This window comes from Hirundo rustica, chromosome 8, assembly GCF_015227805.2.
Source record: "Hirundo rustica isolate bHirRus1 chromosome 8, bHirRus1.pri.v3, whole genome shotgun sequence".
NCBI classification, from domain to species: domain Eukaryota; kingdom Metazoa; phylum Chordata; class Aves; order Passeriformes; family Hirundinidae; genus Hirundo; species Hirundo rustica.
This window is the reverse complement of record NC_053457.1, coordinates 26,504,534-26,520,458: the sequence shown is the minus strand read 5'-3', so window position 1 is coordinate 26,520,458 and position 15,925 is coordinate 26,504,534. Positions and strand designations below refer to the sequence as shown.

Sequence of the window (15,925 nt, the reverse complement as noted above, 5' to 3'; positions counted from 1 at the left end):
GACTTATTCATGGCACAAGGATGTTAGTTTTGTTCTGTTCATTTTTGTTTTGGGTTTGTTTTTAGCACAAAGAGCTGAAAGCCATTTCAGGAAAGAGTGTAAAAGCAGTATTAACTCTCTCTTCTGCTCCAATCTCACAATATTTACACTTCAATAAAGAAAAAAGAAGAAAAGCTTAATTACACTATAAAATAATGGAGAAACCTGAAGTTAAGTTTCCCATTTCAGAGTTTTGCCTCGTGTAAGACTGAAAGAGGGATGCTTCCCTATTTCCTAGGAAAGATGAGACTGGCAGGTTAAAAACTTGAACTCTTAATTGAGAAAGACGAACGGCCACTGCGCACAAACCCCTTCCTCTCTGCAGGAAATCCTGCAGGAGTTAAACCATCACAAATCACCACAGATGAGACAACACGATATGCAGAGCCCTGCTGTTTGCTTTGAAACGTTACCTATTTACAGTTGAGGTGGAGGAAGCAAGTGAGCATCGAACACATTTCAGTGCTGCAGAGTGGGATAATATCAAAGAGGATTAACTCGTGGGGAGCTTGGCAGGGTCCCAAGGCTCACGTTGCAAGGGAGACAGTCTCCGTTGCCTGGGACATCCCTGCCTGCACAGCAAAGCCACCGCTCCGTCGGGCTCTGCGCTCATGAGTGACGAGATGGCAGTTGCCATCTCAGCTGTGTTGTGTCACAGGCAGCACAGAAATTAAACAGAAACAGGTACGACAGAAAAAAATAGCAACAAAAATAGCCAGTCTGGTGAGGTCTGTGATCCTAAGCTTTACAGTCGAAACAACAACAACAAAAAAGAGACAGGAATTTGGGAATTTTGGGAATATTATCAAACTGTCAGGTAGAGAGATGGCTCTAGTTGTTCAGTGGTTTTGAGTGAGGGGGGCTTTGCAGGGGGTAGGAAAAGAAAGACTTTTAAGGTATCAAAGATAATTAAAGCATTCACAGTTTCAAAGCTGCTTGCCTTACAAAAATTAAGACATTCAAATTCAAGAATACAATACTGTATTTTACAGGGGGGTCCAAATTCATTACATATACAACAGGGGGAAAAAAAGACACAACAAGATAAAAAAGCCAACACCTCTGGTGTGGCATACCCCCTCTTTGTTGTTCCTCTAGCAGAGCTGCACGATGCTCGCCTTTAAAGAGTCAAACTGAGCAGTCATACCCACTGAGAGATTCTGGCAAAAGAAAAGAAAAAAAAAAAAAGAAAAAAAAGGAAGGAAAAAAAAAAAAAGAAAAGAAAAAAAAAAAAAATGGAGAGAAAGGAAGGGGAAGGAAAAAAAAAAAAAAAAAAAAAGAAAAAAAGAATAAACTAACAAAATAAAACAAGCAAGTCAAAGGCCATCCTCCCCTGGCAAGCCGAATGCCACGGCTCGGACCTTCACTTGCCTGCTGCTTCTCACTGCTGCTGCCCGGTGCTCGACAGGCTCATCTCAGGTATTAAAGGCTTCCTGCTCACGAGCTGAAGGAAACCATCCCATGCAAGCACAGCCTGAGAGAGACATACTTTACACTCCTACAAAGTCTTGATTAGTCCTTCCGGTAACAAAGGGTCCTTCAAACACTCCTTTTCCTCTCTATCCTGCAGAGGATCCTTTTGAAGGCCCGTCTGAAGTCATGGTTGAAAATGGTATAGATGACGGGGTTCAAGGAGCTATTGCAGTAACCGAACCAGAAGAAGAACTTGAAGAGGGTTTCGGGCACGGAGCAGCTCTCGCAGACAGCCATCAGTGTGTAGGTGAAGAAGAAGGGGAACCAGCAGATGACAAAGACCCCGATCACCACCGCAAGCACAAAGGTGAAGCGTTTCTCCCGGTTCTGCCTGCCCCTCCAGCGGGACCCTTTGGTGTTCCTCTCCTCCTCTGTCTTCCTGGGCAAACTGTCCCCGGGCTTAATTTGGCTCAGCTTAGTCTTGGTCTTTCCTCTCGGTGGTCTCTCTGACTTCTTACACTGGTCGTTCTCCTGGTGCTCGGAGGAAGAGGTCTCCTCCATGTCTATGCCGTTGACCTCTCCCTCTTGCCCGCCGCTGCCTCCTGCTGCCTTCTCCCCGTTGAGCTGCGCTGTGGCTGGCAGGTCCTCCTTGTCAGTCAAGCCATTCTGCTTCTTCTCGGGGCGCTCTGCCCGCTTGTTCAGCGGGACCCTTGTTCTCCTCTTGGCTATCTGGTAGATGCGCATGTAGACCAGGATCATGATGAGGCAGGGGGCAAAGAAGGAGCCGATGCTAGAAGAGATGATGTACCACTTCTCATCGTTGATCTTGCACCCTGCCACCCCCTGGTCAGCCTGCTGCCCGCTCTTCTTCTCGATGGAGATGAGTGGTGGGAAGGAGATGACGGCCGAGATGACCCAGACGATGAAGATGATGCATTTGATGCGTCGCGGGGTGCGCTTGAGGTTGTACTCGATGGCTTGTGTGATGGACCAGTACCGGTCCAGGCTGATGGCACACAGGTGCACAATGGAGGAGGTGCAGAACAGCACATCCAAGGCCAGGTAGATCTCACACCAGACTTTACCGAAGTACCAGTACCCCATCACCTCATTTGCCAGCGAGAAGGGGATGACCAGCGTGGCCACCAGGATGTCAGCTGAGGCTAAGGAGACCAGGAAGAGGTTCTGGGGGGCTTTGAGCGCCCGGCTGGTGAAGACAGCGATGATGACGAGGACGTTGCCAAAGACGGTGAAGAGCATGAGCAAGCCGGCCAGGCTGATGAGAGTGATGGTGGTGTGCAGAGGGTACGGCGCGCCCCAGCCCGGCCCGGCCCCGCTGTCGTTGAAGGTCCCATTGGCGCCGGGAGGGGGGTAGCCCTCCTCCTCCTCCAGCTGCCGCTGGTACTCCATGGAGGAGAAGAAGTGGCCCCTCTCCGTGAACGGGCGCTCCAGGTTAAACATCAACCCCGGCTGCGCGGACACCCCCGCCCTTCGCCCCGGCTCCACCCGCGCCGCGCCCGGCTCCGAGCGCGGCTCCTCCGCGTCCTACTGAGCGGCCGGCCGGGGCGGAGCGGCGCGCCGGGGGCCGGGGGGCTGCGGGCGGGCACGGCGCATGCTGGGCGCTGCCGCCGGGACCCCCGAGCGCGGCGGGGCGGGCGGAGCGCAGCCGAGGCTGGAGCTGCAGCCGGCCGCCGCTGCTCTGCCTCGCTCGCCGCCGAGCAGCTTTATAGCCCCGGATCGGGCCGGGGCTGCCGCGTCAGCCCCACGTGGGGAGCTGCCCCCGGTGCGCGCACACGCACACACAGACACAGACACACACGGACAGGCAGGCACACAGAGACACACACGGACAGGCAGGCACACAGACAGAGACACACACGGACAGGCAGACACACAGACACAGACACACACGGACAGGCAGACACACAGACAGAGACACACACGGACAGGCAGGCACACCCGGACGCGCACAGCCCGACTCGCACACCGCGCAGCCCTGCGTCCCCCGCACGCCTCTGGCTCAGCTCTCACGCCCGCTCCGCGCACACACCGCACCCGCTCGCACTGCCTTGTATTTGCGCACCCGCTCGCTCCCCGGCACCTCCGCGCACACTCCCGCGCCCGCTGTCACGCTGTCCCCGTCCCACGGTCTCGCCCAGCCCGGCTCTCCGCGCCGCCCGGAGAGAGGAGCGGCCCCGCGGAGCGAGCCCCGCGGTCCCCGGGAACGGGCGTGCGGGGGGCGGCTGGAGGCGGCAGCCGTGCGGGGCCGGCCGGGGGTGCGCAAAGCCAAGCGAGGGAGAGAAAGCGGCCGCCCGGTTCCGCGTGTGCGCCGGGGACCGGACGGGCTCCACTGCCGCTGCCGGGAGCGCGGCAGTGCTCGCTGGGAGCCCCGAGGGCAGCGCTTTCCCCACGGCCCCGCGCGTCAGCCAGGGAGCGCCGAGCTGCCGGCCCCCAGGGCGGGGGACCCCGCGGGGACGGAGGGAGCCGGCGGGGACGGAGGGACCCCGCGGGGACGGAGGGAGCCGCGCACGGAGCGGAGCGGAGCGGAGCGGGCGGAGGCCCCGGGCAGCGCGGGGGGGCAGTGGCACCTGGTGGCCGCGGCGCCTCACTGCACCCGCCGGCCCGAGCGGCGTTCCCCCGGCGCAGCCTCCCCCGACGGCCGAGGGAAGGACGGGGCGGCGGGGCAGCCGGGGATGGGGCGGCCCCGCGCTGCCGCACCGACCCCAGCCCGGCTCAGCCCCGCTGCACGGCACCCGCGGCGGCCCCGCGCCACAGCACAGGCTCGGCGCACTCGCTCCTGGCAGCCCGGGGCTGGGCAGGCACCTGCCCGGGGTGCCCCGCATCTGGAAAAGCCTCTCCAGGCGCTCCCCGGCAGCGCCGGGGCTGGCATCACCCGCCTGCACGGCTGCAGCAGCAGCGTGGGAGCTCTGTAAGAGCAAAGGAACAATAGCGACGCTCCAGCCATCCCACCCAGCCCCGACGCTGCCGGCTCTCGGCACGTACAGATCGCTCACCTGCAGAGCACGCGTCCTCCAGCCACGATCCCATCGCTCGCGGCCTCTTTCTCCTCGGTTTCAGATGGCTCCAGTGATGCTCGCTTGGCGCTCCAGATTCAGGCTGATCTCTGTTGCCGTGCTGAATACTCGGACCAGTGAACCGATTTCCTCTGCAAGAGGAAAGCCTTCAGGGAGGGAGGCCTGTCATCTTTGTCCCTGTGCCACACACCGTGTTATAAGCCAGGCCCAGGAGCAGTGACGCCCAAGAGAGGGAACAGGAATGGCAGAGACAGGGTCTGGGAGCCAGAGAGCACAGCCTCTGGGACTGGCACAGGGCTGAGTGAGGGAAAATGAGGGGGAATCCCATTGCCAGAGCAAGTGAATGCAGGGCCCGCTGCACTGGTGTGTCCGGGAAAAGGGCAAAATGCAGGGAGTAACTAAAAATCTGTGAACTGAACCCAAGATGACTGACATTCCCACAGAATATATCTCTGTCTGAGAGTAAATGTGATGCATAACCACAGACTTCACTGCAAGGATGAGAGGACTAAGCCACCTAAGTCTATGGCAAGGCCAGGTGAGAGGTCAAGGATATGCTGGACTTTGCAAACACCTCCTGCCTTCTGTTGTTTGCAGAGGACTGCTGTGCTCTGCAGGATGCCTTGCTCTACCTGGCAGAGGGTCTTCCTCAGATGAGGAGTCTTCATCACTCTTGGCAGAAGCCTCCTTGGTCACTGCTTGGGTGGAAGAACCCAGACAGGGAAGGGTGCAGGCTGTGCCCTGCCTGCATGATCAACCCCTTCTGTGATCAGTTTGATCCCAGATCTATCAGCTCACCTTCACTAAGGCCACCAGCGACTGAGAACTTTGCTCAGACCTGGGATGGTGCCTTTCTGGAAACTCCCTGCCTTCCCTCCATGCTCTCTGCATTCCCCAGCACAGACAGAATGCCGATCTAAATGACAAAGCATGACCAGCTGCCTTGATTTTCTGTCTCTTTTTGTAGCTGGACACCCTCAGTCTGCCTGAAGCTAAAACACGGCCAACAAGTTGCTCCTGATCCACTGCATGGCAAAAGCAGCTTTGATCAGTTCAGTTTGCTGGGACAAAGAGCTGGAGGGGAACAGGAGGCCAAAGGTCTGAAGGCTTTGTCCCAGAAACACCACTAGAAAGAGAGCTCTCTGCAAGTGGGGAATAGCTGGGATGGCATTGTGTTCGTCTCAGAGAGGGAGAAAACCTGCCTCATCAAAGGCACTTACCTCTCACTGCCACCACTGGTGTGTGTGTGACATCTCTGTGATTTTAGCGACGCCAGAAGTGCTCAGCACCGTCTGCAAAGTGACTGGGAAACACTGGGTCTCCCCTTGATTTTCCCTGCAGGTTATCTCATGGCTCTGCCCGATTGTTGAGATGAAGGCTGGTCAGAAATTGCGAGGGCTGGGGAGTGCCCTGAAGGCCTCACATCAACCCGTGGCACACCTTGTCCTACGGGACAGCTGTCTTTACAAGTCTATACCATGCTTGATGAGAATTTAATATTCATAAAGCCTTAACTCCCAGACTCCTGAAATTAGTCAAGAAACTCGAATTTTTAGCCCCTGGAAGACTGTAGAGAAAAGTTTCACAGGGACAGAAAAGCAGCTAGAAAAGAACATTTCTCTATCAATTCCCCAGTGTTTGCATCCAGACGCTCAATTTTTGCACGCGTGCTGCTGACAGCGTTAATATGAGTAACAAGACTCTGCAGATCAAACTCAGCCGACAAGTGCCTGACAAGACAGCCCAGAAAACAGCCTGTTCCCTGCAGCATCCCACACCGAAGCCCTGCAGGAGCCTGCCCTTTCCCCGGAAAGCAGCCTGGTTTCTCAGCAGAGCCCCGCGAGGGATGGGGCTGGCCAGAGGAGGGGGGACAGCCTGGGTGCACGCTAATGAGTGAGGCTGGAGGCTGTCTAGCCCCCTGTGGGGGCTGCCCCTCTGCCAGCCGCCGTCCCGGGAGGGCAGCGGCGCCCTTTGCCAGGCCGAGCTCGCGTTCAGCACGCGTGCCTCCAGCGCGGCCCCCGCAAACAAACTGACCTTTACGGCTGGTTTCGGGTCATTAATTAGGCATGCTACCTCCGTGTTTACACAGCTCTTCCACTCCTCGAGTGCAGCATCGCTTCCAGCATCGTCTCCTTTGCGGGGAACCGGGACCACCCTCCCCTGTTGCCTCTTGGGGGGAAGGAGATGAGAGACGTTCGCGCGGTCTCGGAGCTGCTCACAGCACGAAGCGAACCACATACGGAGAGAGAATCTCTGGAAAGAATCGCTATGGTAATAAGGCTGCAAAATGTGTGTTTTGAGCAAGCAGCCCCAGGAATTGTTTATTTCCAGAAAAGCGGTGAGATTCTGGCAGGGGAAAATTTGAAAAATACTGGTGAAGGACCGACGCTTGCTTTTTAGACAGTCTGGTTCAGGCCTAAAGAAACTGGACAAACTCAAGACTATGTCAAGGCACGGCAACACAGACTCCTGGGGGGACCACATGAAAGGGGCAACCATTGGAAAAGGTGCAGAAATTATTGCTCAGCAGAAGCTTTCAAGAGCAGCTTGACACAAGCATAAAAGAGGGAAGCCTTGTAGCTGTGGGTGCTGTGCACCCGGAGGTAAACAGCAGTCACAGTTTGCTTTGTATGAGGTCTGTGATTTGCACTGATCTCACAATATTTGCATATCCGTAGCAGGAAGCCCTTGTTGTAGCTGTGTATTTTGATCATGCTACTGGGCTTATCTGAATGTATCGAGGCAGGGTATCTTTCAGGAGGATTTGCCTTACTGTTCACTTACCCTTGGGAGTGAGGCACTGAAATCCCATGGCTTGTGACACCCTGTGGACTAATGACTGAGTGGCACTTCACAGCAGCTTCAACTTGGTCAGTTTTCCTGCAGGTCCGAGACAAGCCAGCAGTCACACAAAAAAAATTATTTTCCCTTTTATTGTGTTAAACCCAGGAGGAGAAATAGTGCAGGAAGGGAAGAGGCACAGATGTTCTGCAGGCAAACCCGGCATTGCTGGGTTTTTATGATGCTGCCACTGCACAGTAATATAGCAAGCACACCATCCATTTCCAGACAGATGTTTCTAATGTTGTGATTCCTATTTTCCTTCTATTTCTAAATTGAATTGAAAAACTGTCTAGTGTGGCCACCCCTTCAGCTGCTTTGAGACCCCAGGCACTTTTCCTCCTACACACATTCAAACCCACAGCCCTTCCAATTCCCCACCCCTGCTGCACGTGAGAGTTTGGGGTTTGCTTTTTTCACAGACCTCGCAGCAATAGCTCCTGCAGAGCCAAGCATGTTTTTCAACAGAGTTTTTCTGAACTCAGCTGCTGGATGTACTTTTCCAAGTTATTTGAATAAATCATTAGGAAATGGATAGCTGCAGCAGTGGTCTGTGCTAGCACCTAATCCCCTTGAGAGCAGGGAGGCTGCCGTGGTATCAGATGTTCGGAGGGGAAGGAAAGGAGACACACTGAATATTACCTACATTGGCAGTTCTTCACTCCCCCCATCTGCAGACAGCTGGCTCAAAACAGCACAAGATGGATGCTGTGTGACCACCTGCTCCTCAGGTGGCTTTTTTTCGCAAACAGCTTGAAAGTCCTTCTTGCCTTTCCTCTGCTGTTCGGGTTGCCTGCCCTGTTCAGCAGGATTTTAACTACCAGATTTGATTGCACAGCCCTAAACCAACAGCCAAGGGAAACATTTCCATGCTACAGATTATAGCGTGGCAGAGTCAGGGGTGAGGCTGACATGGGGATTGTGCTCATGCAAGGTTTATTCCGTATTTTCCCTCTAGCTTCTGCCTGGTGTCACGGTGGCCTCTGGAATATAAAAGGTTCATTTCAGCACTGCAGGAGGAGCAATGCACAAAAACTTCCCTGCATATCATTGGCTTGTGCCCCTCAGGCACTTCAATGCCTGTGGGAGGCGAGTGAAATGTGCATTTTCTCTCTGCAGCACCCACAAATACACATACACACACACACCTGTGCCAAGCACGAGGTGATTGTGTTTTTATGAAATGTTGTTTTCTTTATTCAGTTCCCTGTTTGGGAGTTGTGCTTCCTTGCTGCATCCTGCAACATGGCCAGAACTAAACACCAGGGGACCATCCCTCAGTGCTGGGGAGCAGCTCCATTCCCCTCCCCAGGCTCCCCAGCCTGCCAGCTCACAAGATAGATACCACTGAAATTAGCCAAGAACAGTGGAAATATACTAAAAAATAAACCAAACCGTCTATGGAGCATTCCGAATACACTACAGGGACCTTCCATACTGCTCATTATCTCGCTCAGGGGACTGATTCATTGCCTCTCATAAAACCCTCTACCAGACCACAATGGGCTTTTCCATACCTAAGGACCACACAGCCAAAACACGGTGAAAACACAGCCAAATCCTTCCAGCCCTGGCCAGACCTAGGGTAGGTGATACTCTCCTACCTCTGGCCCCTCTCCTACCTGGAGGTTGCCCACACACAGCCTCGCTTCTGTGGGCACTCCCTGATCTGCTCCTGTGCAAAGACTCTCCTCAGCAGCAATGCCCAGCAAGCCAGAGGCACTGCCACCCTCCTGGAACCGGGGCAGGCAGGTCAGTGCTCCAGCCAGTCACAGAGGGAATGGCTCTCCAAGCCTGCACTGCAACAGCTTCTCCTGAGAGGTGGTCGGTGCCCCATTCCTAAAAGTGCTCATGGTCAGGTTGGTTGGGGCACTGAGCATCCTGATCTAGCTGAAGATGTCCCTGCTCATTGCAGGGGAGTTGGATTGGACTAGATGACTTTTCAACTGCCTTCCAACCCAAACCATTCTATGATTCTATGAAAAGCAGGTCATCCTGGGCATGCAGAGTGGCACCCAGGCCAGTATTCAGAGAGCAGAAAGGTTGGGCACCTTTATAACTTTCCCTTACATGAAAGGAGTAAAATTTCTGCAGCTCAACAAGCAGAGTCCTGAGCAGAGTCAGCCTATGTTTAAGACAAACTTGAGACCGTGTCCCTTTAAAGCATTTAATTTCCCAGCTGGGAGACGCTGGCATTCAGTTACTCAGCTGAGCAGTAACTCATTCCTTCAAGTTCCACTCCCCAGTGCCCAAACGTGTGTACCTGCCCTTTCCCTGCCCGTTCTCCACCATCTACTTTGCTACCTCTGGGGCAGGGGCTGCTGTCACCAACTCATTCAATCCCTCTTGCGATGGCAGACGTGCCCCAGGTGAGCTGGAACTCTCTGCTCCATCACCCATCCCCAGCAACTCCCCCAGCACAGCCAGAGCAAAGATTCCAGAGAAGCAAACAGCTCTGAAAAGAGAAGGCACAACAGAGAGCAGCCACTTTGCAGTGATTGCAATTCCCTGCTGCCAAGGTGTGGGTCTCACGGCAGGTTCAGGTCCTCGTGGGGAAGGGGAAGCAGATCACACACCCCCTTCCGAAACCAGACCCAAGACAGCTTTCTGTACACCCCTGGCAGCTTTGCCATCCCTGTCTAACACAGCTTGCCACGTCTACAGCAATGCAGGGCGGCAGCGCTGGAGTTAAAAAGATCAAAGAGTCGGGGTGGCAGCAGCAGTTCCTGAAGGCTGAGCTGTGTAAAATGTCCAGGGAATAATTGCCTGAAATTGCTGGGTTCCCAGAAAGCAGAGCACGTCAGCGTGGTTTCACAGGGAGGGAGGCCGCAGGGGAACACAGCGAGGCTTCCTGCGTTTTCCCTTATTCCTTACTTCACCATCTAGTGGCAAAAGCAAACAACACCGAGGAGCCGTGCAGGAACTGCAGCAGCTCTGGAAGGAGACTGTGCTTTGCATCAGCTCCTCCTGCTCACATCAGCCGCCTCGGGTGGGGACAGCGAGGAGGACACGGGCATCATCCAGAGCCCTGCAAGCCCCCCAGCCCTAAATCACGGTACAAACTCTCCCCTGCACAGGCAGAGTCCCCTCCCAGATGGAGCCGCCGTGTCCCTGCTGTCCCCATCGCGGCTGTGGCCGGCTGGCTTCTGTAATTTCTCCCCCAGGCAGCAGTTCTTCCACCCCCACTCCTGCCCCAGCTCCAAGGGGACAGTGAGCACGGACAGCAGGGCAAGCCCAGGTCTCCTGGCAATCAAACCCAGCACAGGAAAAGATGTCATGGGGAGCAGAGCCCTTCCAAGCTGAGACTTTTCATTCCCCACCACAGATGAACTGTTAGCCAGGGATGCAGTGAGTAGAGGGAAAAAAGTTGTAAAGGGACACATACCTCCAAGGAAAACCTTCACAGTGGACTCAGCTGGGTGTCACAAGTACCTGGGGTGCTGGGGAGAGCTTGCCTTCATCAGCTTTCCAGAGCTGCCCCTCTGCCATCAGGCCATGCCAAAGGGGAGAGTTCCATCAAGGCCAGGCCTCCTTTCCACATCCCAGCCATAATCCACCCACCTGGACATGGCAGGGATGCTTGCACACAATCTGCTCCATGAGAGGGAAGGAGGGGACCTGTCTGTGCAGGGAGACTGCCCAGAATGGGGAGGTCACAGCAGATTCAGACCCCAGAGCAGGGCCAAGTGCTGCCCCACATTTGAACTCCAGCTGGCCCATGGTCTAACAGCTTCCTGGCCTGTGTGGTGATGGCCAGGCAAGCCAAAACCAGAGCAAAACCATCTTCATCTGGTGGGCAGAGGATGAAGAGCTCTTCTCTCCAGGGCCAGAGTTTTCATCCTCACGGTGGTTTGCAGATTCTGCATGCATCATCATTCCTGCGCTCATTCCCACACTGCCTACAAGAACTACCCCATGCAGATTGCACAGGGATGTTGCAAATTGCAAGGCACAATCACAGGAATATTGCATAGGGATATTACAGATAGCAAGGTACAACTTGTTTTTTTCCCTGAGAGGCTCAAATTAAGTTTAAACATCAGCTTTTGATGTATTTGCTTATTCAGCACTGTCAGCTGCTTTTCAGCAATACAAACTGGCTCTCTCCCCAGGAAACATTTATCCTATCTGGGAATCAAGGGTGGTAATGTGTAATGAGGACAAAGCACTTAGAGAAGGCAGACTGAGTGAAGCACTGTATCTCCACTTGCACTTTTTCAACTCAGATTTTCCTTTTCACTGGAAGCATCCTAGGTACCAAGGGAAATTCCTGCCATACAAAATTCAAGAGCAAAATAATCCATGTCATTCCCTGAAGTGTAACAGAAAACAGAGCACATGTCAGTAAGCATTAATCTCTGCTGCTGCAAACTCTTACTTTTTTTTTTTTCTTTTTTTTTTTCCCTGAGAAGTAATTTTCAACCCTGAACAGAACAATGGCAGATTCCTCTGCCACAACTGTCTTTGCACTCTGATGGAAGATAACAGCAGGTCAGTGGTCCCATTCACACCATCCCCATTTTCACAAGGCTTGATGTCTTTAACACCCTCTGCCACTCCAAGGAAAACCAATGGAAGCCATAGCTGAGGGAAGGGAAAGGAGCAATCTCTGCTACTTCATGTATGTTCTGCTGTTCAGCTTGTCACACCCAGTGAAACACAAGGGCAGGAGGAGCCAGAGGCAAAGCAATCCATGAGAAACACTGGAGCTCCCCAGACAGGGAGCACTGAACCCAACCTGAGATCTTTCTTTCCACTTGTTGAGGCCAAGCCATTTGCCGGGCAACAACCACAATGTGGAAATTGCCATACAGCATCCAAGCACTTCCAGAGGCTCTCAGACACGCACAGCAAAACAGCACAACTGGAATCTCAACACCCTTTCATTCTAGCTGGGCTAAAAGCATCCCCCAGATCTTCACTGCTACTGCAACTGGCTTAAACTAACAGCACATCAAAAGCATTTTGTTGAGGAGCCCTTCTGGTCTACCCACCAGCTGCCAGGCTCACGTGCTTCCTAGGAGGGTTCCTTGTGTCCCTAAGCACTGGGACACCTTGCCAGGCCAGCAAAGTCCTCTGGAGCTGAAGTCACTTAAGATCACGATTGATTCCTCACTACAATCCAATTTCAGTTTTCCTTAAGCAGAGCAAAAGACAAAAATGGTAAAAAGCAAGCGTGGCAACTTTAGCAAATATATTTTAAAAATGTATCTTTTAAACATTTCAGGGGAATTAACATGTCTGTATGAAATGAGAATGTCATTTTCTTATTAATACTTCACTAACAATTTAACTGGGGGAGCATGTGGGTTTTCCTAAAGCAGAGGGGATGAATATTATTAAGCATTACACATATTTCAGAACTCTTTCCCGGACTGTTAAGCATTTTGCGTCGCTTCAAAAATTAAACCATCCATCCTTATTCCTAAATGGTTTGGGGCACAGATTGGCCACAGAATTGCCATTTAATCAAAATTCATTCCTTTCTGTCTTGACACGTACCCCAAGCCAAATCTTTTATCTGGCAAGTACTCAGACATCCATCCCTTTACAGCGACTCTGAGACACAAGGTAAAAACCTGGCTGTGTCCAAGGAGCCAACAGAGAAGCTGTACAGCAATGCACAGCTGTGCCATGTGCAGCTGATCCATCTTTTTTATTTTTCTCTCCCAGCCATCTGTTCCCAAATCCTGTTTTTCTCTTGGTGTTTCCACTCCGCAAGAGAATTGGAGACTTTAAAGGGGCTCACAACCAATACAAAGCAAGTTCAGAAGCACTGGCTGCACCAACAGGTACATGGGGCAGAAGTCACTGGTCCTACACCATCTTTTTGCTCTCCCAGCCTTCCTCCACTTACTTCAACTCAGCAAAGTGTGGGAGGCACAGGGGTGAGATACCTGGCTGCTGGCAAGAGTGAAATCTGAAGTAGGAGAGTTGGCAGGTAAGAGAACGAGTGGAGAGGCTGAGATCAGAGTTGACAGGAGTTGAAGAGCTCACAGGGTAAAAAGAAGCAACGCTAGAGAGCCCCCTCCTTCTCATGGGGGATCCTGCTACTTCCAGCTAAGGTTCTGTTTTCAAGTGGCATCAACCCTCCCCAACTTTCAAAAGCTTCTTCAGAAGAAGCAGCAGCCTGGCCTCAGGACCATCCATCTGGTGGAGCCACAGACCCAAGAATCTTGGCTGTGCCTGGAGCTGCAGCCTGGGCTCCCCATAGCATCAATCAGGAGAGGCTGGCAGAGTCCCACCCGCTCTGCACTTGGCTCAGTTTGCTTTTAGGGAATTGCCTCCAGTGCCTTTCAGTCTTTCCAGGCAAACCTCTGACTCCCTGGTGCTGCTGGGACTCTCTCCTGGTCCCCCACATCAGAGCCACATGGCACTGTCTCATGTGGCTTTTTGGGAGGTTGGAAATGCCTGGCAGGCCTAAAAAGAAGTGCTTGACTTGGAGATGATTAAAAAGCCTGAAATCAGAGCTGCTTCACTGACCAGAAGCTCCATACCTAGTTAAATCTCTTACCCACTTCTGCTCTGGCAAGGATAGATAATTCTAAGTTAGTTATAACTTTCCACTCAGTTAACGTTACTTGGCAGAGACCAAAAAAAGATTAAATGTGCCCAAAAACCTTGGGTCATATGGAGAGAAGAGTTTTACTGCACTGTCTTTACCACAGCTGTTTTCAAACAACATCTTAAGATTTTCAAGGAAAAAATGTATTTCCATTAAAACTGACCACATGAAGTTTGGAAATCACTTCAGGCAGTACAGCTGTAATAATGTAGGACAAAATGCAAACCAGCTACTACTAGGTCAAAAAAAGCCAAGTACCAAACTACAGCAAATTAAGGATTCATTATGAGTCTTAACAAAGAAATACTTTACTAATAGAAAAGAAAGAGGGTGTTGTGGAAAGAGCTTTTAAAAGGGAACACTTGTCTGCAATTTTGCAGATAGCATCTTACTTGGAGGCAGTGGGGTAGATTGATCTCTGAAGACTCTTAAAAGGTTTTGCACAGGAAAAAAATAGTTGCAAGGCACATAGTCAGATCATTAACTGTGCAGCCCAGGCTGCCAGCTGCTCACTCAGAAACTCCAGATGGCTCCTCCTCTAAAACATCATCATTTGATCTTGGTAATCAAATTATCTCCTACTCTTACAATCCAAAGCGAGGCAAGGGTTGAACGAAGAGATGATGTATTTTATTTGACTGAGATGGATTGTGAAAATGAAACAAATTAGCTTTCAAGGCCTCAGCCTGTTCTAGTTGTATCAAAGTTAACCATCTCCAGCCCTCTAACACCTTTTTTTTCCTACCATGGCCACCATAAAGAGTCCACAGCACAGGGTATGCTCTATAGGGCTGCCCAGTGTTCCGATTTTATGCAGTATTTGTACACTAAACAACATACAGAGGGTATCTAAAATGCTCAGCTGCCACAAGTGGAGAGCAGGACCTGTCCCTGGAGAGCAGCGCTGGGACACTGGGTATCCTGAAGCACTTGGGCTGGATGAATTACACAAACATTTCATCTGTTTGTCTCACCAGAGACACACAAGACACCGTCTGCATATTTCTGAGGCCTTTCGTACAGCCTTAAGGACATGGGGTGGCAGAAACAAGACACATTCTTCACTTTTCACTCCATTAGAGCCAAGTAACATGGTTCTTGAGGCCAGGCTCATCTGGGGATGCTCACTTCAACCATCTGAACAAAAAGTGGTCACAACCAGCAAGCACCCCCCAGCTCAGGTGGCTGCCGAGCTCTGGCTGACACCAATTGTTGGCAGGATGCTCCCTGTCATAGAAGGGCCAGGGAATATTCCTTTTCATCTCTCTTTTAACTATGTGAATTTCTTATGTAGCTTTCTACAAGCTTTCTTCAAGGAAGAAAGTAAAATCCAACCAGTGCAGTCTCCAATTTCTCTTCCAAAAAAACAGTAATGCCAGAAATTTCCCAGTACTTTCAGAAAATGTTGGCCTTTGGCAGGTTAAAAAGGTCAGCTGAAATATTCGAAAGTCCCATCTTCCAAAACAATGAACTCTTACTAGCATGAATATTTTAAATCCTGGCATTACTTAAATCAGCACACTATGAAAAATTTCGTATTAATTCTGTTTTGTATACCTAGTTGCAAGAGATGATAGAAGACAGTTATAGCTAATCAGAAAAAACAATTAATTATGGCAGAGGGTGGCCTGCATCTCAAATATAAATCCCAATCTGATCCTTCCTAGTGTGATTATTCCTCACCAGAGCTTAGTACTAAACTTTATCATCCACTCAACTTTTTGTAACAGAACTGTACTTTTATTTCACAAAGCAGAAGTACACAAAGAACAAAAGAGATTCCTAAGGGCAACAAATTAGGAAAAAGACTCAGAGCTGGGACTAGAAAACCACAGAGAAAGGCAGCAAGAATTATCAGAGAATGGAAGAGGTTTAGTTTGAAGAGAAGCTAACAAACTAGAACTCCATGACTTGGAGAAAAAAATGCTGCCACTTATGAAAATAAACCCAAAACCTTCAAGAGTGGTGAAAAGCAGATGAACAGGAAAAAAAAAACTGTTCATAAATTTCCAGTTCTGCAAGAACTAGGAGT

At 51.5% G+C, this 15,925-nt stretch overlaps 1 protein-coding gene across 1 annotated transcript; it reads right to left on the bottom strand.

The window, feature by feature from the left end:
• Positions 1-1,343: 1,343 nt before the first annotated feature.
• ADRA2A (adrenoceptor alpha 2A) lies at positions 1,344-2,915 on the bottom strand. The gene has a single exon (XM_040071508.1). It carries the CDS (start codon positions 2,911-2,913, stop codon positions 1,579-1,581), a length of 1,335 nt encoding a protein of 444 aa, XP_039927442.1. The 5' UTR covers positions 2,914-2,915; the 3' UTR covers positions 1,344-1,578.
• Between the last annotated feature and the right edge of the window lie 13,010 nt (positions 2,916-15,925).